The sequence below is a fragment of the Cucurbita pepo genome, chromosome 15, assembly GCF_057944985.1.
Source record: "Cucurbita pepo subsp. pepo isolate OVF chromosome 15, ASM5794498v1, whole genome shotgun sequence".
NCBI lineage: Eukaryota > Viridiplantae > Streptophyta > Magnoliopsida > Cucurbitales > Cucurbitaceae > Cucurbita > Cucurbita pepo.
The window spans coordinates 4415801-4436905 of NC_141812.1; the positions used below are offsets into that span (position 1 = coordinate 4415801).

General features: G+C 35.4%; 1 protein-coding gene across 3 annotated transcripts in view; it reads left to right on the plus strand.

The window, feature by feature from the left end:
• Positions 1–21105, plus strand: part of LOC111811349 (ABC transporter C family member 2) — a 37866-nt gene that overhangs the window by 10970 nt on the left and 5791 nt on the right. For all 3 annotated transcript variants that reach the window (XM_023698156.2, XM_087118246.1, XM_087118247.1), the window contains 13 exons: positions 2035–2059; positions 5138–5194; positions 6230–6295; positions 8067–8141; positions 10027–10134; positions 10491–10625; positions 13587–13693; positions 13778–13871; positions 14828–14995; positions 18357–18497; positions 19554–19754; positions 20369–20467; positions 20552–20704. In XM_023698156.2, coding sequence (XP_023553924.2) covers positions 2035–2059; positions 5138–5194; positions 6230–6295; positions 8067–8141; positions 10027–10134; positions 10491–10625; positions 13587–13693; positions 13778–13871; positions 14828–14995; positions 18357–18497; positions 19554–19754; positions 20369–20467; positions 20552–20704 — 1429 coding nt within the window. The remainder of the gene's footprint in view (positions 1–2034; positions 2060–5137; positions 5195–6229; positions 6296–8066; positions 8142–10026; positions 10135–10490; positions 10626–13586; positions 13694–13777; positions 13872–14827; positions 14996–18356; positions 18498–19553; positions 19755–20368; positions 20468–20551; positions 20705–21105) is intronic.

Here is a 21105-nt window from a genome sequence, read left to right on the forward strand (position 1 = left end):
CTAGTGTATGTATATATATTTGAAAGGAAACATCATTTCATTTATCATTAATGTGGTAAAATATATATAAGGAAGGATTCCTGAGGTCAATGAGGGTTACAAAACTTCCATCCAGTTGCATTGAAAAAGTTTCTTCAACACGATTGTCCTGATGATTCTTATTCAAGAAACGAAGATTGGATCATTTGATAATCAATTAATCAAATCTTTTAGGAAGATTCTGTTTCTAGTGAAGTCTTGGTTTCATCTCAGAATATTTTTAGTGTCAGCCCTTCACCTCTTCCTTCAGCTCCGGGAAAATTTTCTTCTCTAATCGAAGCTAGTGTTTTACAATTTTCGAAATCTCTCCCATTGAAGGATTGCATGCCATTCATTGAATCTTACTGATGTCTTGATCTTTTTCAAGACAATAATTAACTAAGATTTTTGAGATTTCAAGGGATGTGCATTGTTTATATCATAACCTTTCCTTGTTCGAGGTTATTTAACATTTTTTTGGTTTTTTGGAAATTTGGTACATGATTAGAGAGAATTTGTAGAATTTAATTAGTGTTTTGCATGTAGAGCCGTTGGTGCGTGTTGATCCAATTAATGCTGCTTCATTGGAAAAGACTGATTTAATTTGTGCTTCGCTTGTGAAAAGGTGGTGCTGGCTAAAGTCATGTATTAGTGATCTTTTGCATGTCACTTCAAATTTAATTGGCCTTTTGCAAGAAGTGCAGATGGTAGAAGTTGAATCAATTAATGTTGTTTTCGTTAATAACGACAAATATTTTATTAGGTGCTTCACATGAAGCTATGGTGATGGGCTAAAGAGTCAATTAGTGCTGTTTTGTTGTGAAAGGAAAAGGTTTTAAAAGAGCAGTCGGTGGAAATTTAAGAGTATTTTAGTGATGTTCTCTTGCATGCCTCTTCAATTTAATGGATCAGTTGGAGATTTAACTTCGGCAGACCAATGGTCGTAGAATTTCAGTTGGAGATTTTATCTTTGTTATACAAATGTTTGTTGGATTTCGAAGTCTTTTAGTCAACTTGTTGAGAGTTTTTATCTAGTAATTGGTTGAATTCGTCAATTCCATGTAGTATTTTGGAAACAATAAAGAATGCATCTTTTTCTGTTGGGGAGGGTCTTCAGAATCTTTGATAACCATCTTCTTTTCTGGATTGAGTTCTTTGAATCTGCAAGTCTAAAAGCTTTCTTCTAGGAGTTCTCTATCCAAATCTTTTGGTGTTATACTTTTACCAGATGAAAGTCTGGGTTACGTTTAATTGCTTATGAGTCCATTTTTTGGCTCCAAAGCCCAATCTTTTGTGGCCTTTAGCGGTCAAAGCTTTTCGTTTTGATTTGTTGTTCGAAAGAAATCAAAGGATCTTCCATTTCAAGCTCCTCCCACGGATAGATTGCTTTGCTTCGGTTCGTCTTAAGGCTTTTTCATGGTGTTCTTTGCCTAAGTCTTTTGTTGATTTATTTTTACAAGTTTTGTGTCTAACCAGAGTGCCTTTATCTTTCTGTTGTAGTTCTACTTGTTTACCACTTTCATTTATTGTTTCGGATTTCGCTCTCTTTAGGACTTCGTATCTTTTGAGCATTTGTTTCTTTTCATTTTATCAATGAAAAGTTTCATTTCTCGTTCAAAAAAATTATATCTACAATCCAAGAAATTCAAAGTCTGTGAAGAACAATCAACCAAACCACCAGAGTGCCTTCCAATAGCTTCTGAACATCTTCCATCACAATAGCTTAAATGAAGGTTCTAAACTAAGAGAAATTAACTATTGTAATGTTCGCTCAGTATATAACATTTTCCAGCAACAAAATAGAATCAACTGTCCCTCAAATCTCCGCCCTGGGGGTTAGGAGTTCCATCACAAACATTTTTTTTAGATTGTGACTAAAAGTGAATTATGTGAAGTAATAAAGATGAATTGAATGTGTGCTACTTATATTTAGTATATGATAGAATACGACTTATTTTGCTGCTCAATCTTTTATATTGTCTATCATTCATTTTCTTCTCTCCTTTGCATTTACAGGTTTTGGTTGGGTGGCCTTTGGAAGGTAATGTGATCTATCTTCTTGATATGACTAGCACATTTAGGAAAAAAAAATTGGAATATGTTTATTGTATCAACCAAAACCTTGATTTAGGAAAGTTACTTAAAAGAATACTTACTCCTTTGCAATGTATGCTCATGCCTTCGAAATTTCTCTATTGTTTCCCCTAACACGATTTCCCTATTTGCTATGGAGAGGTTTTCCGTTCAACTTCCAATAACAATTCATTGTGTGTAGCAAATTCTTGCCATGAGATACGATAAAATGTCTTTGTTACTCTTCCATTGGTTGTCTCTTCCGTTGTTTCTATCTTTCTTTCTTCCAGCAAGTAGTTAAATCTCTCCGTTTGTCCATTTGTATGGGGTGATGGCTAGATGAGATATTCAGGGTTATCTCCAATAATCCAAACAACTCGGTCTAGAATGTTCCGATAAATCGACCATCCTTGTCATTGACGATGCTTGTTGGGATTCCCCATAACTTCACCATGTGTCTAAAAAACAACTAGGCCGTCAATTCAGCCGAGAATTGCTTGGGCGTGGGTACAAAAGTTGTATACTTCAAAAACTGATCAATGATAACTGAGATTGCTTTGTGTTCTCCTACCTTAGGAAGATGTGATGAAATCAATAGACACACTTTCCCAAGGTCTCGTTGGTATTGATAAGGGTTTGAGGAGTCCTGGGACCTCGGCTTTCTCAACTTTGTCTTGTTGGCAGATAAATAACGTCTTGGTGCATTGCATGATATCGCCTCACATGTTTGACAAAAAGACATTACCCCCTCGTTGGCATCGATAAAGCATGCCTCAAAGGTATTATTAGGAATTCAAAAGGTTCGTATCTTGTCATGCAAGTTGTTTTGGGTTCATCACCCTCGACAATGCGCACTTGATAATATCTTGACCATCGATCCAACTTTGTGAAGTATTTGGTTATGCAGAGTTTATTGAACCGATCAGATATAATAAGCAATGGGTAATTATTACATACTGTCACCTTGTTTAGAGCTCTATAGTTGATGCATAGACGTAGTGTCCTGTCTTCTTCTGGAATAAGATTCAGGCCTCTTAAGATGCCTTTGCGGGACGGATGAACCCTGTAGCCAACAACTTGTTTAGCTCTTTTCTTAGTTCAGCTAGCTCTGGGGGATCCATCCGATATGCATTCTTTGCTGGAGGTTATACCCCATGTAGGAGTTCAATCTTGTGGTTGATGTCCCCATGAGGGGGTAATGTCTTTGATAGGCTTTCTAGTTTAATATCAGCATAACTATGCAAGACATCTCTGATTTCATTCGGCACAGGCTCAATAGTGGTTACTTCTTGCACCATGGGTATAGTCATGAATGTGAGCTCTTCTTGGGTGAGCCTTCTCTTTAGTTGTAATACCGAGATCATTCTTATTTTGCCCGATTGTTTGATAATTGTGGGAATTATGGCAGGATTGCAATTGGTGATCATTATGCACTTCGCCAATGACATTGGATGACTTTATGTTCAAGGGGGTGCTGATCGGAAAATGGAACGAGCGACAGATAAAGAGGAAGATCATGAAACTCCAAGAATGGAAACTTTGAAATTTCTATCGGCCATCCAAAAGAAGGTTGATCTGAAAGAAGTGTTTGAGAAAGGATTGATCTATGTTTATGCTATAATAAATTCTCGCTCATGTAAGGGCACCCTAATAGATTCGGGTGCGACTCACAACTTCATCTCTGACCATGAAGCCCGCAGGCTGGAACTAAAAGTAAAATAGGACTCTGAAAAGATGAAAGCTGTTAATTTAGAGGCTCTACCTATCGTTGGAGTCTCTAAGAGAGTCCTCCTAAAATAAGGGACTTGGTTAGAAGAAATGGATCTAATTGTAGTGCACATGGACGACTTCAACATGGTGTTGGGAATGGACTTCCTCCTTGAACATAAAATCATCCCAATGCTATTGGCGATGTGCATCATGATCACTGATTGCAATTCTATCGTGATTCCTGCAAGTATCAAACAACTTGATAATATAAGAATGTTCTCGACATTACAATTGAAAAGAGGGCTCGTCCGAGAAGAGCCCACGTTCATGGCTATATCAATGGTGGAAGAAGTAACCACCTCTGAACTTGTCCCAAATAAAGTCAAAGATGTCTTACATAGTTATGCTGATATTATGTCAGAAAGCCTGTCAACATTACCGCCTTGTTGGGACATCGACCACGAGACCGAACTCTTACCTAGGGTAACATCTCTAGCAAAGAATGCATATTGGATGGCTCTCCTAGAGCTAGTCGAACTTAGAAAACAGCTAGATGAGCTGTTGGTAGCAGGGTTCATCCGTCCCACAAACGCACCTTATGGGGCCTAGTCTTATTTTAGAAGAAGAAAGACGGGGCACTATGTTTGTGCATTGAGTACAGAGCTCTAAATAAGGTGACAGTACTCCTCAAATTAAAGCTATTCCTTCTCCAGAAAGTACAGTAATTGTTGAGATATGGAGCCTGATACCTAGATCTGGTAGAGATATATTTGGAAGATATTTCGTAAAATTTGATAGAGATATATATGGTAGATATTTGGTAAAGATTTGATAGAGATATATTTGGTAGATTATATCTCGTAGGTTTAAATCTTTGGAAACTATATTTAGTAAATTGAAACCATATATACCCCATTAGGCAATGCTCTCAAAATGCACTTTTCTTCGTTCTCTGTATTCTCTCTTGTTGTACATACCTAAAGTCATCAATAAAACCTTTAGCTAATATTCCTCCTTGAATTTTCTCTCTCCTATTCTTTGTGTTCATCTTGATCCAGTGTGCACGTTGTTGAGCGATCCTAACAGTGACTACAATATATCTTGTTATAGGTGCTCCAATTTGATGCCGTGAACGGTACATATTTTGGGAGTTTCACACTTAAACAATTACGAATAAATGTTCCTTGTTAAAAAGTTCAAAAACATTTTAAAAAAATGAACAGGAAACTTTCCTTTTCTATTCAAGAGGTTATTTCATTGGAAGTTTCTTTTGGTTCATGTTTATTTATTTATGTTTTTGCCCCCTTTCTTTGACTAACTTGTTGAGGACCTACAGATTGGCAATGATATTTCTCAATTTGTGGGACCTGTCATCTTGAATAAACTTCTTGAGGTTGGTGGGCCTGTCTTTCTTTCTTCCTTTTTTTCTTTTTCTTTTTTGCTTCCTTTCCTCTACTTCTTGCTGGTTCATTACTATATTCTCTCCTCTTCTAAGCATTTGATGCCTGGTAGTTTTTCATGTGAACTTACATCACATACCATTTATCATCGTTGATGATGCTGATGGGAATGCCAATTAGTTTAAGCCTTCCAGGAATATTATGCATGTCTAAATTCTTTTAGTTGTTCTTCCATTATGAAAAAAATGTTCGTTTAAGTTCCTATGAAAAATAACAATCTTCTATATTTGGTCGATCTCAGGAGTATAATATATAGTAAAATTGTGGGGCAATAAACCTCTTTGTATTTTTCTTTCTTCCAGTTAAATAATTTTTTTGATAGAACGTTTCACTGACGAATAAGAAAGCTACACAATGGTAACAACTTACTAAAGGAGAAGGAACATCAAACATCTCAACACGAGGAACGGCCAGTAGACACATCGAAAATATATAAAATAAACTATACAAACTATACGTATCTTGAGACCAGCCTTGAAACCTGGCAAGTCAACCCAAAACAGTAAAAATAACAAATATTTTGACCATATAATGGACCCTTCAAAAGGTACAAGAATTTCTTAAGCTCCAAAGATTTTGATATATAAGATTAATCGCACTCACATTTGTTGGAGCAATATATGATACAAAAGTGTGGGGAACAAATAGTTTCCTCTCGAACAACGAATGACTAACAAAATTTGAGCACCAACTATGTCACATTTGGATAAACTGGCTGTAAGAAAGTATATTACATGCTACATGCCTTCTTATCTTAGTTGCCACACCATTGAGTTAAAAAGAGGATATATCAGGGAATTTACATTTTCCTTATTATGGTAACAAAACTTTTCATTAAAGTAGGAACTTACATCATCGCAAAAATTTACATAACAATGAAAGCCTTGATTTATAAGTACCTTTTAGCACATTTTCCTAGTGAATTGTGTCCCTGTATATCGTTCTCATATTGTTTCGAATACCTGCAGTCCATGCAACGTGGAGATTCATCTGGAATGGGTTACATTTATGCATTCTCAATGCTTGCTGGAATGGTAAGACCCAAATTCCTGTTTTATTTTACCAAATCTTTGCATATCAACAAGTAGGTATGCACTTGATATTAACATATCTTCATCACGGCTTCAAAAGATGGTAGATCTTATTATTCAGATACTTGTCCTCACTGTGCATGTTATACAATTATGGAGGTGGTGTTTGAATATCTAATATTTTAAGCAGATGAGTGATGAAATAGACTGTTTTAGGGTTAAAAAAAAGGTCAAATCTGATTGTGGTTGGTATGCTGAAATTTTGTTTGTCTTGTGAAGATGCCATAAATTGTATTTTGGTCTTGACTGGGTTTCTAGAAGAGTTTGGATGGTCTTTTTGGCAATGTTGAGGGATTGATCTGGTAGTTGTGTGGATGATACAAATGTGTACAACCTCATTATTCTTGAATAAGAGCCATGTTAGGTAACAATAATTCTAAAAAAATTCATGCACACTAGGTAAAAATAGAGATAAATTAGTGACGTCAACTACTTTTCTTATTTGATGGGATTACACAAATATCTCCTTCTTAGAAAAATTGCACAAGTATTCCTTAAATCAAGGTACTTTCTTCGACCCTCTCCCTTAAGTTGAGGAATAAATATCATCTATTCCCTATAAACTCATGAATTAATAGTTCAACTTCAATTCAACAATTTCGACACCAACCCTTTTAATTTCAATGTGTCATTGATTTAAAGATGCGCTCTCTCAGGCACGACTTCAACAGTAACTATGAGCCGAATAAATTTAGCTAAGGTGGAAGATAATAACTATGAAGGTTTCAAATAAATTTGGCTAAGGTGGAGATCGGTAGCTATGGAGACTCCAAATAAATTTGGTAATGGAAGACCGGTAGCTATGAAAGCTCTGAATAAATTTGGTCAAGGTGTATAATTAGTAGCTATGAAGGCTATATCAATTAATTAGGCCTCCTAGAATAGAGTCTAGAATAGAATGACTCTAATACCATGTTGCAAGTGTAAACTTATCTTGCTTTCTTTTATTTTAATTTTCAGAGAGGTTCATCAATACCTAGATACTAGGTAGCTATATATATGAATAAATCTCTAAATACTTGGAAATAATAAACTAAATAAACCCGTATATACTAGGTAAGAATACAAATAAATGAGGAGGTCGAGAATACAAATAAATAAGGAGGTCGACTCCTTCACTTATTTAATGGAATTACACAAATATCTCCTAGCTAGAGGAATTACACAAATATTCCTTAAATTAAGATCATTCCTTTGACACTCTCCCTTAAGCTGAGGAATAGATATCATCCATTCCCAGCTTGGATATCAATTCGTGAAATAGTAGTTAAAGCGATATTTCAGACGATGCAACCTCAATTCAACTAACCAACGATTTTGATGTAAAGATGCGTTCCCTCAAGTACGCCAAGACATGACTTCAAGGGTAGCATGAAGGTTTCGACTAAATTTGGTCAATGTGGAAGATTGGTAGCTATGAAAGCTTCGAATAAATTTGGTCATGGTGAAAGATTAATAGCCTATTAAATCTGGTCAAGTTGGAAGATTGGTAGCAATGAAGGCTCTAATTAAATTTGGTCATGTTATTCATAGAAGTTCACATAAGTTTTCGTGTATGCTATTAATTGTTTTTAGAAATTTCAATTTGCTTGTTTGATTTATGTGATAACTCCTTGATAGCTTTTTAACTCATATATGCCTTCAATATGCTCATTTTGTGCATGAATTGCATGGCTTCAGAATTCACATATCTAATGGGTTTTTTGCTTCACAGCTCCTTGGAGTATTATGCGATGCACAATATTTTCAAAACGTGATGCGTGTTGGTTTTCGATTGAGGTCCACGTTGGTAACTTTCCCCTTCCATTTTATTTATTTTCATCAATAAAGTTTATTTGCAAAGTCCTTCGATCTTAATTTGTCAGAATATGCTAAGACATTCTTTAAGCTATCGACGATTAAAATATCATTATCGATATTGATATTGGGATATCAATGTATTATCAATAAGATATCGTTATTGATAGATATTTCTATAACGAAAAAAAGTTATACAAGTATTTTAATTAATATTAAGTTGTTTTTACTTCCAAACTAAGTATAAGCCTTGTATTAGTATTTATTCACATAAATATTTGTTAAACTTCAATACATTATTTTAGAAAAATTAATTCATTTAAAAAACTGAGTTCTATTTTAAAATCTCTTTGATAAATATTTCAAGTTCCACTATTTGCTTGTACATTTATGTACTTGATTATGTATTATAATTTTGTAGTTAATCTAAATATGCATCTAACATTATATTTATATGAATGTTAAATTACCTGTTTGGTCATCGAATGTTCAAATTTATGTCTAATGTTATCTAAAATGTAAAAAATGTCTAATTGGTTGGATTCCCAAACTTTATTTTTCATGTCTAAAATGCTCTTGAACTTTAAGTATTCCAATAGATTCATAAACTTCCAACTTTTTATCCAATAGGTCTCAAGATATATTTAAAGTTTTTTAAAAACTATTTGTTCTATTGTAGATAAAAGTTAATTGTGTCTAGTTGAATCTTAAACTTTTAATTTTGTTATAAATAAATATAAGAAATTTTAAAACATCTAATAGATTGAGGCCTATAAGACAATCAACTTTTTCAAGTTCTAAATATACCAAAGACCTAATGGATACATAATTGAAGGGTTTGGATGCAATTAAAAATAAGGATCTATTAAGTTCGTGGACTAATCTTACAACTTAACCTTATATGAATTTGTTCCCTTCCATAAAGTATTGGATCTACCACTTGATATAATTTCTTTATCAATTGAGTTATACTCGAGTTGGTGTTAAAGTACTCTTATTCGATATTAAACCAATACCTACACATCCAGTTATGCAAATTACAACCTTAGTTTGACAACTTGAACTTAAAATGAATTATATAAAGCCGGCCCCCCAAAATATATTCTTTAGATTCGCCCCTGTATTGATGGATATGTTAATCCTTATTGACGACTTCAATATTGAACAATCGCTCAAGGGAAGATTAGGGTTTGTATGATTTATAGCTTTTCAATGTCTTGAATGTGTCCTTTATTTTCTTGTGACATTAATGGAACTTCAATTTCTGTCCCCATTTGTAATACAAGAAGCTTAAATTATTATTTTTCCCCTCATTAAAATGGATTATCCATGTGCTTTTATTTCTATTGAGGAAACAATGAATAATTTTTTAATCCAGTGAGCTAGCTGAAACGTGTTAACATTTTCTCTTCCAAATTTAGTTTGGTAGTGTACGAAGACAGTGGTTCGATACCAAATGTGACAGCCCATGCCCACCGCTAGCAGATATTATCCTCTTTGGGCTTTCCCTTTCGGGCTTCCCTCAAGGTTTTTAAAACGCGTCTACTAGGGAGAGGTTTCCACACCCTTATGATTAATGTTTCATTGTCCTCCCCAACCGATGTGGGATCTCTCGCCATAAATCCTTATGTTGTTGTCTAACAAAGCTAAAGTTAAGAACACTGGGCTCGTTTGAAAGGGAAAATGAACCTAAGATCTTTGATGAGGAATTCTGGTCTTTTTGCGAGTTGGGGTGCTTTATTCATGTTTGTAATTGCTCTTTTCTTTGATGCTTTATACAAAGTTCTTTGGAAATCCCTTTCCTTTGTCAAGGCAGCACATTCTATCCTTGGTATTTATCCTGATACAGGTTTGCTTGTTTATATATCCTTTTTTAGGTTGCTTCTGTTTTCCGCAAATCCTTGAGGTTAACTCATGAGGCACGCAAGGAGTTTCCTACTGGAAAGATAACCAACTTAATAACCACCGACGCTGCGACACTTCAGGCACATTTTAAGTTTCATCTTTTTTTCTATATATATATATATATATTTTGTATAGGCAATATCAAAAGCATTCTATGAGTTCTCTTAGTTCTTAAAAACACTCCGTTGAAATTAATGTCAAAATGTTGGGACTTTCTAAAATATCAAAGCTTAGAGGATTGGGCTCAATTAGATTAGTTTTACATTTTAGTATTTATTTGGATGAGTCATGAGTTGTAAATAAGAATCAAATGTTAGAAAAGTTCATGGTCTCATAATTAGGGAAAGAAACCCTGTCTGTTAAGTTCTTACTAAAATTCTAAAACTTGCACAATTTATTTTATTTATTGTCATGCTTCGTTGGTCTTGATATCCAGGAGATAACCCAGTCGCTTCACACGTTATGGTCAGCTCCCTTCCGTATTACGATTGCTATGTTTCTTCTGTACCAGCTGTTGGGAGTTTCTTCCCTTCTTGGTGCACTGATGCTATTTCTTTTATTTCCAATACAGGTTTGTACTTAACAATTTTTCAATTTTGAAATAGTTTCTAAAGGAAGCGTATTGTTATGTAGTTGAAAATATTACTATTTTCCACTTAATGAAATATATGCAAAATTTCTGTTCCAAACCTCATATAGGCAAAGACCTTATATATAGGCAAGAGGAAATTTTGATGTAGGATTAGTGGTTAATCTTCGAAAATTCCTTAGTTATTTCTTTTTAGTTTCCTTTTTGGATTTTAGTTCTTCATTTGCTTTTAATTGTATATAATTAGTGTTAGGATCGCACAACAACACACACGCTCGATCTAGATGATCACAAAGAGAAGGATAGAAAGAATTGCAAGGAGAACTCTGGCTAAAAGGATTTTTTTATTGATGACTTCAGGCATGTACAACAAGAGAGTACAGAGAATAGAAAAGTACATTTCAAAGCTTTACTAGACGGGATATATATATGGTTCAGTCTACTAAATATAGTTTTACCAGATTTAACCATCTACTATATATAGCTATGTACCATATATAGCTTTACCGGATATAGCTTCACCATATATGGCTTTACCAAATATAGCTTTACCGGATATAGCCATTGACCAAGCTATAAATACAGGGAGCAGACTCCATAACTCAACAATTAGAAGATTACCCTCTTGTATTGGTTTCACAATGAAGTTGAGTTTTAGATTCTTGTAGAGCATTCTTTTCTTTTTCTTGTTTATCTCCTAGGTTAAACCAATTTGGTATTTGGGCAAGCACTTAGGCCAATGTTGGCTGTTTTGGTGGAAGACAAGGAAACTCTTGTTGATGTCGATCGCAAAGGGAAGCTTTTTCGCTATGCTTGTTGTTCAACAACCCACATTTATTTACAAGATGATACTTTGTCAAGTATTTTCTTTTCAAAATTAGATAGGAAATTTCAAGAATTTTTCCAAGGAACGGAATGCTACAACATTAGAAGAATGCTATTATAGATCACGATCAAGGGAGGCGGAAGCCTCTTCAAGAACACACCTAAATTCCCACATCAACCGTGTAGCCTTAGAGGAAATCAATAAAGGGGTGGTCGAAGTTCAACATCTTTTAGATTATATTATAGCGTTTTGGAATGTTTTACCACAAAATAAGATGAATTCCAATTGACAAGAATTGCGAGTATTGTAAGGAGTGTTCAAACAAATATAAAAAGACATATAGAATTGAGAAGATGAGATTGAAAAAATCCTAAAAACAAAAAGAAAAATAAAAGAAAATCGCTCAAAAGCATTTAACCGTGCAGGATAAGTTTGAAGAATCATGGTTGAAGTTATGGAGTGAAGAAAATGAAGGGGAAATGATGAAGTTGAAGACAGGAAGTTGCAGATCTCGTGAGTAGAGAAAAACACGAGGAAGAATAAGATGGGATGATGGTATACGCTACCCTAAGCATAGAAGAGGACAAGATATAGGAGGAAGAAGACTCATTGGCTGCGATCCAACATGGTGCTTGTCGGATCTGTCACTAAATCCATTATTTCTTTAAACAATTTGACTCGTATGATGGTCATTTCAACCTAAGAAGTGCGTGGTGTCACAACCTCACTCAGACAAACTAGGTTGAAACCCCCACACACAAAACAAACAAGGGCGACTTTCAAGTGGCGCCCATCTGGACACATGAGGGCCTACATAGACAAATTCCATTATGCAAACGAGGAGGACGGTGCATCATCCAACACAACAAGAGTCGGGGTTTCGATATTAGTTTCAATATCTAGCTTTGGATTTAAGTCTGTCTATATGAAAGATGGAAGCTCACCAAATTTGCTGTCAATTGGGTACTCAACAGGCGCTCTACGGGGCCATATGACCGCTTGCCAAAATAACATCTACTCCAAAAAGATTGGAAATGCCTTAAAATGTACTATAGTGGGAGGCATGGTGTCAGCTCTCCACCACCCAGGGTCCTATGGCCAGAGCGAGCTACTTTGTGGCAACGAGCGAGCTACTTTGTGGCAACGAGCGAGCTACTTTGTGGCACATGCATGTATCATAGTGAGGGTGGGTGACTTGACCCCGAGTAGAGGCAAGGTCGGGCCGGATGACTTGGCCTAGTGTAGAGGCAAGTCGATCGGGTTGCAGAAGATTTAACATGCATGCACAAGCAACGTGTGTAGCGGAACAAGCTTAGATAATGCACGTGTTGTGTTCGGTTGCTGAAGACAAACCTCGCTTAAGGTCCGATGAAGCCACAAAGGGGGCGAAAAGTGAATATGGGGCTTGGGTTCCCTTCAAAACTTGTCGTGAGCGTGTCAAGATCACAACGCCTCACAATTGAAAAGTGTACGACTGTGGCATGTGGATCGATCCAATTCCAAGCCCAATCATTTTCTTAATAAAAATTGGTCCAACCCACATGCTTCAAGCCCATACTTGTTACAGATTTGACATGACCCAATTTATCTTCGCAAGAATATTTTTGCAATAGTAGTGTTCAATGAAGGAGCTGGCAACGATGTTTTATCTCTAAGCATAACTTGAGCATGTCATTCCCATCCCGTAAGGCTGTGTTTGGCCTCGCCGATTTCAAATAATAATTTGACGCCAGCTAGGTCCAGGATGAGTTAGAATTGTCACTTGCTATTAATGATTCCCATTCTTTTGGCCTTCCTTATTTGTATAAATAATTTGTGGAGTTTTCCCTTGAAGTAAATAGGTCCTAATAGAATAAATAACTATTACTAGGTGAAAGGAAATCTTAGAAATTAAAGAAAAATAAAACCCTGTCATGTTCACAGACCATCCTAGAGTTCTTGGTTTCCATCATGTAGACCTATTTTTAGCCTTGAATTAAGTTTTGTCTACATTGCTTTGAATACTTACGATCTGTATGAGTGTATGTTCATGTAATTGCGTTGACATATTAAGTAACAGGTTTAATACCATTTCAAGATTACATAACATTTTATGTTATTATGTTTTGTGATGACAGACACTTGTAATCAGCGAATCACGGAAACAGTCCAAAGAGGGATTGCAACGCACAGACAAGAGAGTTGGTCTCATGAATGAGATTTTAGCTGCAATGGACACATTGAAGTATGCAATATAAGAATAAAATACTCCTTATTTTATTATCTAAAACTTAACTCATAATTTTGATGACTCTTGGATATGGATTAGATGTTATACATGGGAGAAAAGCTTTCAGTCGAAAGTACAAAGTATTCGAAATGATGAGTTGTCATGGTTCCGCAAGGCATCACTTCTTGGAGCGGTATGCTATAATTGTTTCTAGTCGTATCTTTTGTACAAAATTTTTACACTTAAATATTGCTCCCTTACATTTTAATTCTGGAGTTTCAGTAAAAGGATTAACACAATGTTTAGGGCTCTTCTGTTTTTGTACTTGGATTTTGTGAACTTCTTGTCCGCAACAGTTTCTCTTGCCATCGCTGTTGTGGTTTTGACTCGATTTTGTGGTCGTTTTTGTCACTTCCTGACCGTAGAGGAACTCTAGTTACCAAGCAGTGGAACCCTTAGGTCAAAACATTGACGAGACCAAAGGTTTAGGTAGGTTTTGGATTTTAAACCAATCACCAAAGCTGGTAACAACTTTTTTTCTTCCATGCTTCTTGAGTGACCATTTTTCAATCCTCAAATAAAAGTTTCAATCCTTCAAAAGGTGTGGAAACCTCTCCCTTACAGACGTGTTTTGAAACTGTGAGGCTTGCGGCAATGCGAAATAGGCTAAAACAGATAATATCGACTAGCAGTGGGCTTGAGCTGTTACAAGGTTATCAGAGCCAAACACCAAGCGGTGTACCAGCGAGGACGCTGGGCCTCGAAAGGGGGTAGATTGTGAGATCCCACATCGATTGGTGAGGGGAACGAAGCATTCCTTATAAAGGTGTGGAAACCTCTTCCTAATAGATGAGTTTTAAAACCATGAGGCTGACGGCGATACTTAACGGGTTAAAGCAGACAATATCTGCTAACGGTGGGCTTGGGCTGTTACATAGCCACTCTTTTTTATGTTTACTAGGCTCACTTGTCCAGCATGTCGATTGTTTCTTCAATGTCCATTTTGATGTGGTGAAATAGTATTCTCATATCTGCTATACATGGCTATATAATTTAATAATCCTTAAGGAATTTAGATAATGGAGTGTATTCATATGAATTTTCTCCATTTGCTACTACTCGATTTAACTATTTTACTTGATTTTGCAGTTAAATAGTTTCATACTGAATAGCATTCCTGTTTTGGTGACTGTGACTGCTTTTGGATTATTCACGGCTTTTGGGGGAGACTTGACTCCATCTAGAGCATTTACGTCACTTTCACTATTTGCAGTGCTTCGGTTCCCTCTACTCATGCTTCCTAATATAATAACTCAGGTTCTGTTGTATGCCTTTCCATTTTTATTCTTTAAAATTTTTCTGGCTTGGATATGTGACTTACATTAACTCGTATATGGTCTCTACAACGATGGTTGGGGTTGTTGACACTTGAGTTTCTTGCTTATGCTTCTTACTACTACCTTTCTTTTAATGGGTGTAATGTAACGTCACTAAATCATTTTGTTTATGTTTGCGTCGGAGCTAATTTCATGTTACGCGCATAAAATGCCTATGCAGTTCTGAGATTTTTCATCCCTGCACCACAACTAATTAGGCATCCAGGCTACTGACCACTGTAGCATCCATTAACACTTTCTTCCATAAATGGTTATAATATTTTACTATTATTTATTAATTTTTCTCTGCTGAATTTTAATTAACTTAAGTTGTGAAGGCACAAAACTAATGCATACTATCCTCTTCTCTCATTTCTCTGTGATAAAATGTCGATTAATTTGAATATGTTTTGTTCTATCATGATGGATAAGATTATGTGCAATATTGATAGTTGATTTGTTGTTGCAGTACAACTTTATCACACTTTTTTCCTTTAATTGGTAAATCATCAAGGATTATCTTCAACCATAAGAGTTCACATAATCATTGTAGAATAGCTCAGAATTTTGATGCTATAGACGATCTTTGCTTTTTGCATCTCCATGTTACTCAATTACCTCCAAGAAAAGTACAATACCCTGTAGTAGATCTTCTGTCTACTATTGATCCAGCATAGTCAGCATCAATATAAGCTTCCAATTCAAGGGAATTGTTTTATTGGAATAAAAATTCCTTTCCTGAAGCTCTTATGTGAATCCATTGGGTTGTTGTAGGTTTACATTCACTTTTTCCTATTCCGTGAATAAATCCGTCACATATTTCTGTTTTGATATGAAAATACCCTGAGCTGAGTATGCGGCTTCAATACCGAGGAAGTACTTTAGCCTTCCAAGCTCTATCACAAACTCTTAGTTTTGAGATTCGCTATGTTTTCCCCTTAAGAGAGGCTTCAAAGGATGGTTCATGCTTGGAAAATGTGACATCAATTGAAGTGTAAGACTTGTTAGATGTAAGGTCTTTAACATTTGTACCTCTTTATGGTCGAAGAATATCCTAGGACACATTTTATTGCTCTCAGGTCATGTTTACTTCTCTGGGTGCATCCAAATACATGGGCGGTGAGACCATTTGATGTCCGAAAGTGAGGATGAAACTTGTTGAGGACTTCTATTGGGCCTAAATTATTTAGGACACGAGATGAGAGATGATTAATCATGTGAGTTGCAGTAGGAATTGCCTCTGCTCAGTAAGTTTTTGGCAAGTTTCTATTTAAAATCAATTCTCGATTAGTGTTTAAAAGGTGTCCATTTTTCTGTTTTATTGTGGTGTAATAACTTACGAAGAATCATGGATAATGCAGAGATCGGAAATATGGGGATAAGGTTCGAGTGAAATAATCTATGGCAGTGTCAGTTCTAAATGTTTTAATTTTGACTCCAAATTGAATCTCAAATCATTGAGTTGAAGGAAAGAATAATATTACTAACATTTGACTTTTGTTTGAGAAGGAATAACTATGTGATCCGAGTATAATCATCGAGAACCCAACGAGCACTAGAAATGCTTGGAACAATTGAGACCCCCATATATCACTATGAATCAAATAAAAAGGGATATCTTTTATTTTGACTAGTGGGGAAAGAGACACAAGTATGCAAATTCACGTATATCACATTGAAAATCATAGACTTGAAGTCCTTTGACATCGGTACATGGTTGGTTGTTTTCTTAGGTAATTGTAAGTAGTATAGGCCATTCAATTTCTTAGAAAGTTCAATCATCTATTTTGAGTTCTGGTCTTGAAAAACACAATATGACGAGGAGAAAATAGCCTTACAATGGCTGTCGTGGGTAAACTTTTGTATGGAAAGTTGCCTATTAGATAATTTTAGGACTTGTAGGACATTTTTAGTGTACGAGAAATAAATACATTGTCTATTCCTACAGTGGTGGCATTGGCTTTATTTGCCATTGTAATTTTTAGATTACTCCGGCATAGTTTATTTATATTTTAAAAAATTGTGATTAAGGGATCATATAATCAGTTGCACCAAAATCTATAATCCAAGAGCTAACCTGACTTATAATTGAACGGTTTATACAGAAAGTGAATGAAGACTTACCTGAGATTGTCAAGCTATTGGAACTTGATGGTTTGTTGAGCGAGTTCAAGAATACCTTCAATCTCTCAGTCTCTTCATTATTAAACTACTAGTCTTCCCCACTAGTGCCTTTTATTCTGATTTGGACTCCACTGCGATGTATGCTCGTGTTTTCGACATTTATCCCTTATTTCTCAAACTACGAATGAATGCAAGTATGTCTGCAAATTGATGGATGAATAGATGAATGAATTGATATCGGGCTTGCTACTACACTTGTGGTGAATGAAGCTGGGAATGCTAATGCTAATGTTGCGGCCTTCATGCTGTGAATACTCTTCTACGTGATTATTGATTGCCATACATTGCTGGAACAATGATGTTTCAATGGTGAAGGGTAGTTATGAAGACTTCAAATATATTTGATCAAGGTGGAAGTTTGGTAGCTATGGACGCTCTGAATAAATATAGTCATGGTGGAAGATCGGTAGCTAAGACTACATTGATTAATCTGACCTCCCAGAATAGAATAGCTCGGATACCATGTTGCATGTCTAAATTAGTTTGCTGTTTTTTTGTTCATTTTCAGAGAGTTAATCTCTAGATAACAGTTAATCTAAATAAATCCATAGATGCTATGAATCTAAATTAAGGAGGTGATTACACAAATATTTCTTAAATGAAGGTCATTCCTTGATATTTTATTTGACTATGATTAATTAGTTCTGGTTCCTCACCCACTACTTTTGACACTCAATTATGCCACGCTATCTCATGCATGTTCTGCACTATGTTTCTAATGGGCTAATGTGCAACAATACACCTTACCCACTAGTCTCAGCCTTGTGCGTGCACGTAGCCTTAGATAGTTGTTTGCTCAGTTGGTAGGCCTTTAAGCAAGTAGTTTTGCATATAGTTTAGCATGTTACCTTCAATTTATCATGTGAATAATAAACATTTGTAAAGGTGCGGGCTGTATGGACATGCTTGTTCTTTTGTTTTCTTCAAATGTACTTTTTGGCTATTAGATTCTATTCTTTTGGAACTCATGCATGACCTTATCTCTTTTTATAGTCCTTTTTGGTAAGCTTCAGTAACAGTAAAATATCTTTTTGTTTATCTCTAACTTCTATTATGATAGGTAGCTTCAATGTTAGTTTTATTTCTATTATGTTACTTAAGGAGCCATTGATTGACAGGTGGTAAACGCTAAAGTATCACTAAAGCGACTAGAGGAGCTACTTCTTGCTGAAGAGAAAGTCTTACTTCCAAACCCACCATTAAATCCAAAACTTCCGGCCATCTCAATCAAGAATGGATACTTTTCTTGGGATTCAAAGGTACACTCTCTCTTTACAAAAGTTCTTTTTTTTTTTTTTTTTTTTTTTGCTGTATTTTGTGTGTATTTGGGTAGGCATACAGACATAGTTTTAATGAATTAAATTTAAATTTAAGATAATGTAACTCAATAAAGAACCTTCTGTTGAAGGGAAGGAATGACCTTGAGTTTAAGATTATTTGTATAATTTCTAGGCTTAACTTAGAAAATATATTTCTCATCCCATTAAATAAGTTAAATAAACGGCTCCCTACTTTATCTGTATTATTATCGAGTACCCATGCTGGGAATAGACATGTATTCCTCAGCTTGAGAGGGTGTTGAAAGAATGACCATGATTTAAAGAATATTTGTGTAATTTCTAGTCTCAAGTTAGGAGATGTTTGTGAAATACCATTAAATAAGGGAAGTAATTGACCTCCCTAATTATTTCTACCGTTACCTTGTATTTAGAGATTTATTTAGATTTATTGTTATGTAGCACGGGATATTTATTTAGATTTTTTGTTACATAGTATCTAGGGATTTTTTCATATTTATTGTTACGCGGTATCTAGGGATTTAATTAGCTTTTCTGCATTACAAAAGCACATGCAAGCAATACAATTTAGACGTGCAACCTAAGGAAACATACAAAAACATAGCTTAACAAAAGAAGTCTCAAAGCTAACGGTACAAAAATGAGCTTCACAATAAGACCAAAAGGATAACCACGATACTTGGATATTGATGCCCTATCTAACAAATACCTTTATAAGCACACTTATTAACAGTAGAAACAGGGGAATGTTATTACTTCCTTTATAGTCAAAGGTCTCATCTCTCTAAATCTTATCTTAGTTGAGCTGGTAACATAACACATCGATAGAAGCTTGTCTTTAAAATGTCTTAGTTCCATGCAGGCAGTTTTGATTGAATTGGAGATTCTTTTCTCCGATAAAATTCTAGAGGCAGTTTTTCATTTCAACATTATTTGTTTATTTATTTATTAATTTATTTTGCATTGCTTTCCAATGGTTCAATTGTTCATCTTGGTCATCTATTATTTTTTAACTAGGCCGAGAAGCCCACGCTATCAAACATCAATTTGGACATACCAGTTGGTAGCTTGGTCGCAGTTGTTGGAAGTACAGGGGAGGGAAAGACATCCCTAATATCAGCCATGCTTGGAGAACTTCCTCCAGTTGCAGATTCTAGTGTTATTATTCGGGGAAGTGTTGCTTATGTTCCACAAGTTGCATGGATTTATAATGCTACAGTAAGTTGGCATAAAGGGAATCAGTGTTGTTATCCTAGTATTAATAGATACTCTAGTTTTCATAATGTCTCGTTCTTTGAAGACTCTTCCTACTTTTTTTTCACCTTTGAGTGAGAATCAGAGGAAGCATAAATAGAAAGATGATGATTTTCTTGTTTACATAGTTGTCTCCTCCTGTGAACCTTATAACAATTCATCTCCATCCATACTTGTTTCTACTCATTAATATTCCATCTGTTACTCAGTTTTATTCTCAACAACAACCTCCATAAGTTAGATTCTATGTACCAAAGGCTTTTTCGTCACTAGATCCAGGAAAAAACTGATAGTTGATTGTTGAGAGCTGCACTCTCTATGCTTCCTATTTGAGACCATTCCCTCCAATTGGGATCTTTTGCTGAAATCCCAATGAAATCGTTCTTTGTAGCTTTGTCCAGCACCAAATCTGAAAAAGTTACATTTAAAATGGAGAAAATGATTGAATAATGCATAAAGGAATCACCATTGCAAAGCTTTGGAGATGCCTAAGTCGAAATCCTCCACCCAAATTTCTAAGATTATTGATTTTGAAGCATTGTTGTATTTATGGATGTCAAATTTGATTTGATTTGCAGGCACGTGATAATATAATATTTGGTGGTGTCTTTGATTCTGCCAGATACGAGAAGACAATAGACGTAACTGCGTTACAGCATGACTTTGATTTACTTCCCGTAAGTATTTTTGTTGCACGGGTCCTTGATGATAATTATGTTTAAAATTCTGCAGTGAGCTTTTTTCTTTTGGTTCACTGCTAGGGTGGTGATCTGACTGAAATTGGGGAAAGAGGAGTGAATATTAGTGGTGGACAGAAGCAAAGAGTTTCCTTGGCTAGGGCCGTGTACTCCAATTCTGATGTGTACATTTTTGATGATCCCTTGAGTGCTCTTGATGCTCATGTGGCTAGAGAGGTAGATATCCCGCTATGAGATTATTTTTCCTTGATTTTAATTTTTGAAGTACATGGTTAGGTGAAAAATGGGATTATTTTGACCGCCTATATGTCTGGATTGGGAGGGAGTCCCACATTGGCTAATTTAGGGAATGATCATGGGTTTATAAGTAAGAAATACATCTTCATTGGTATGAGGTCTTTTGGGGAAGCCTAAAAACAAAGCCATGAGAGCTTATGCTCAAAGTGGACAATATCATACCATTGTGGAGAGTCGTTATTCCTAACATGGTATCAAGCTATGTTAATAGAATTCTCAAATGTTGAATAACTTATTTTCTTAGTGCTATTTTTGTGACCATGGTAATCTGTGTTAAGGTCAGCAATCTTAATATTCTTCAGTTTCATGTTTTCCTTGTT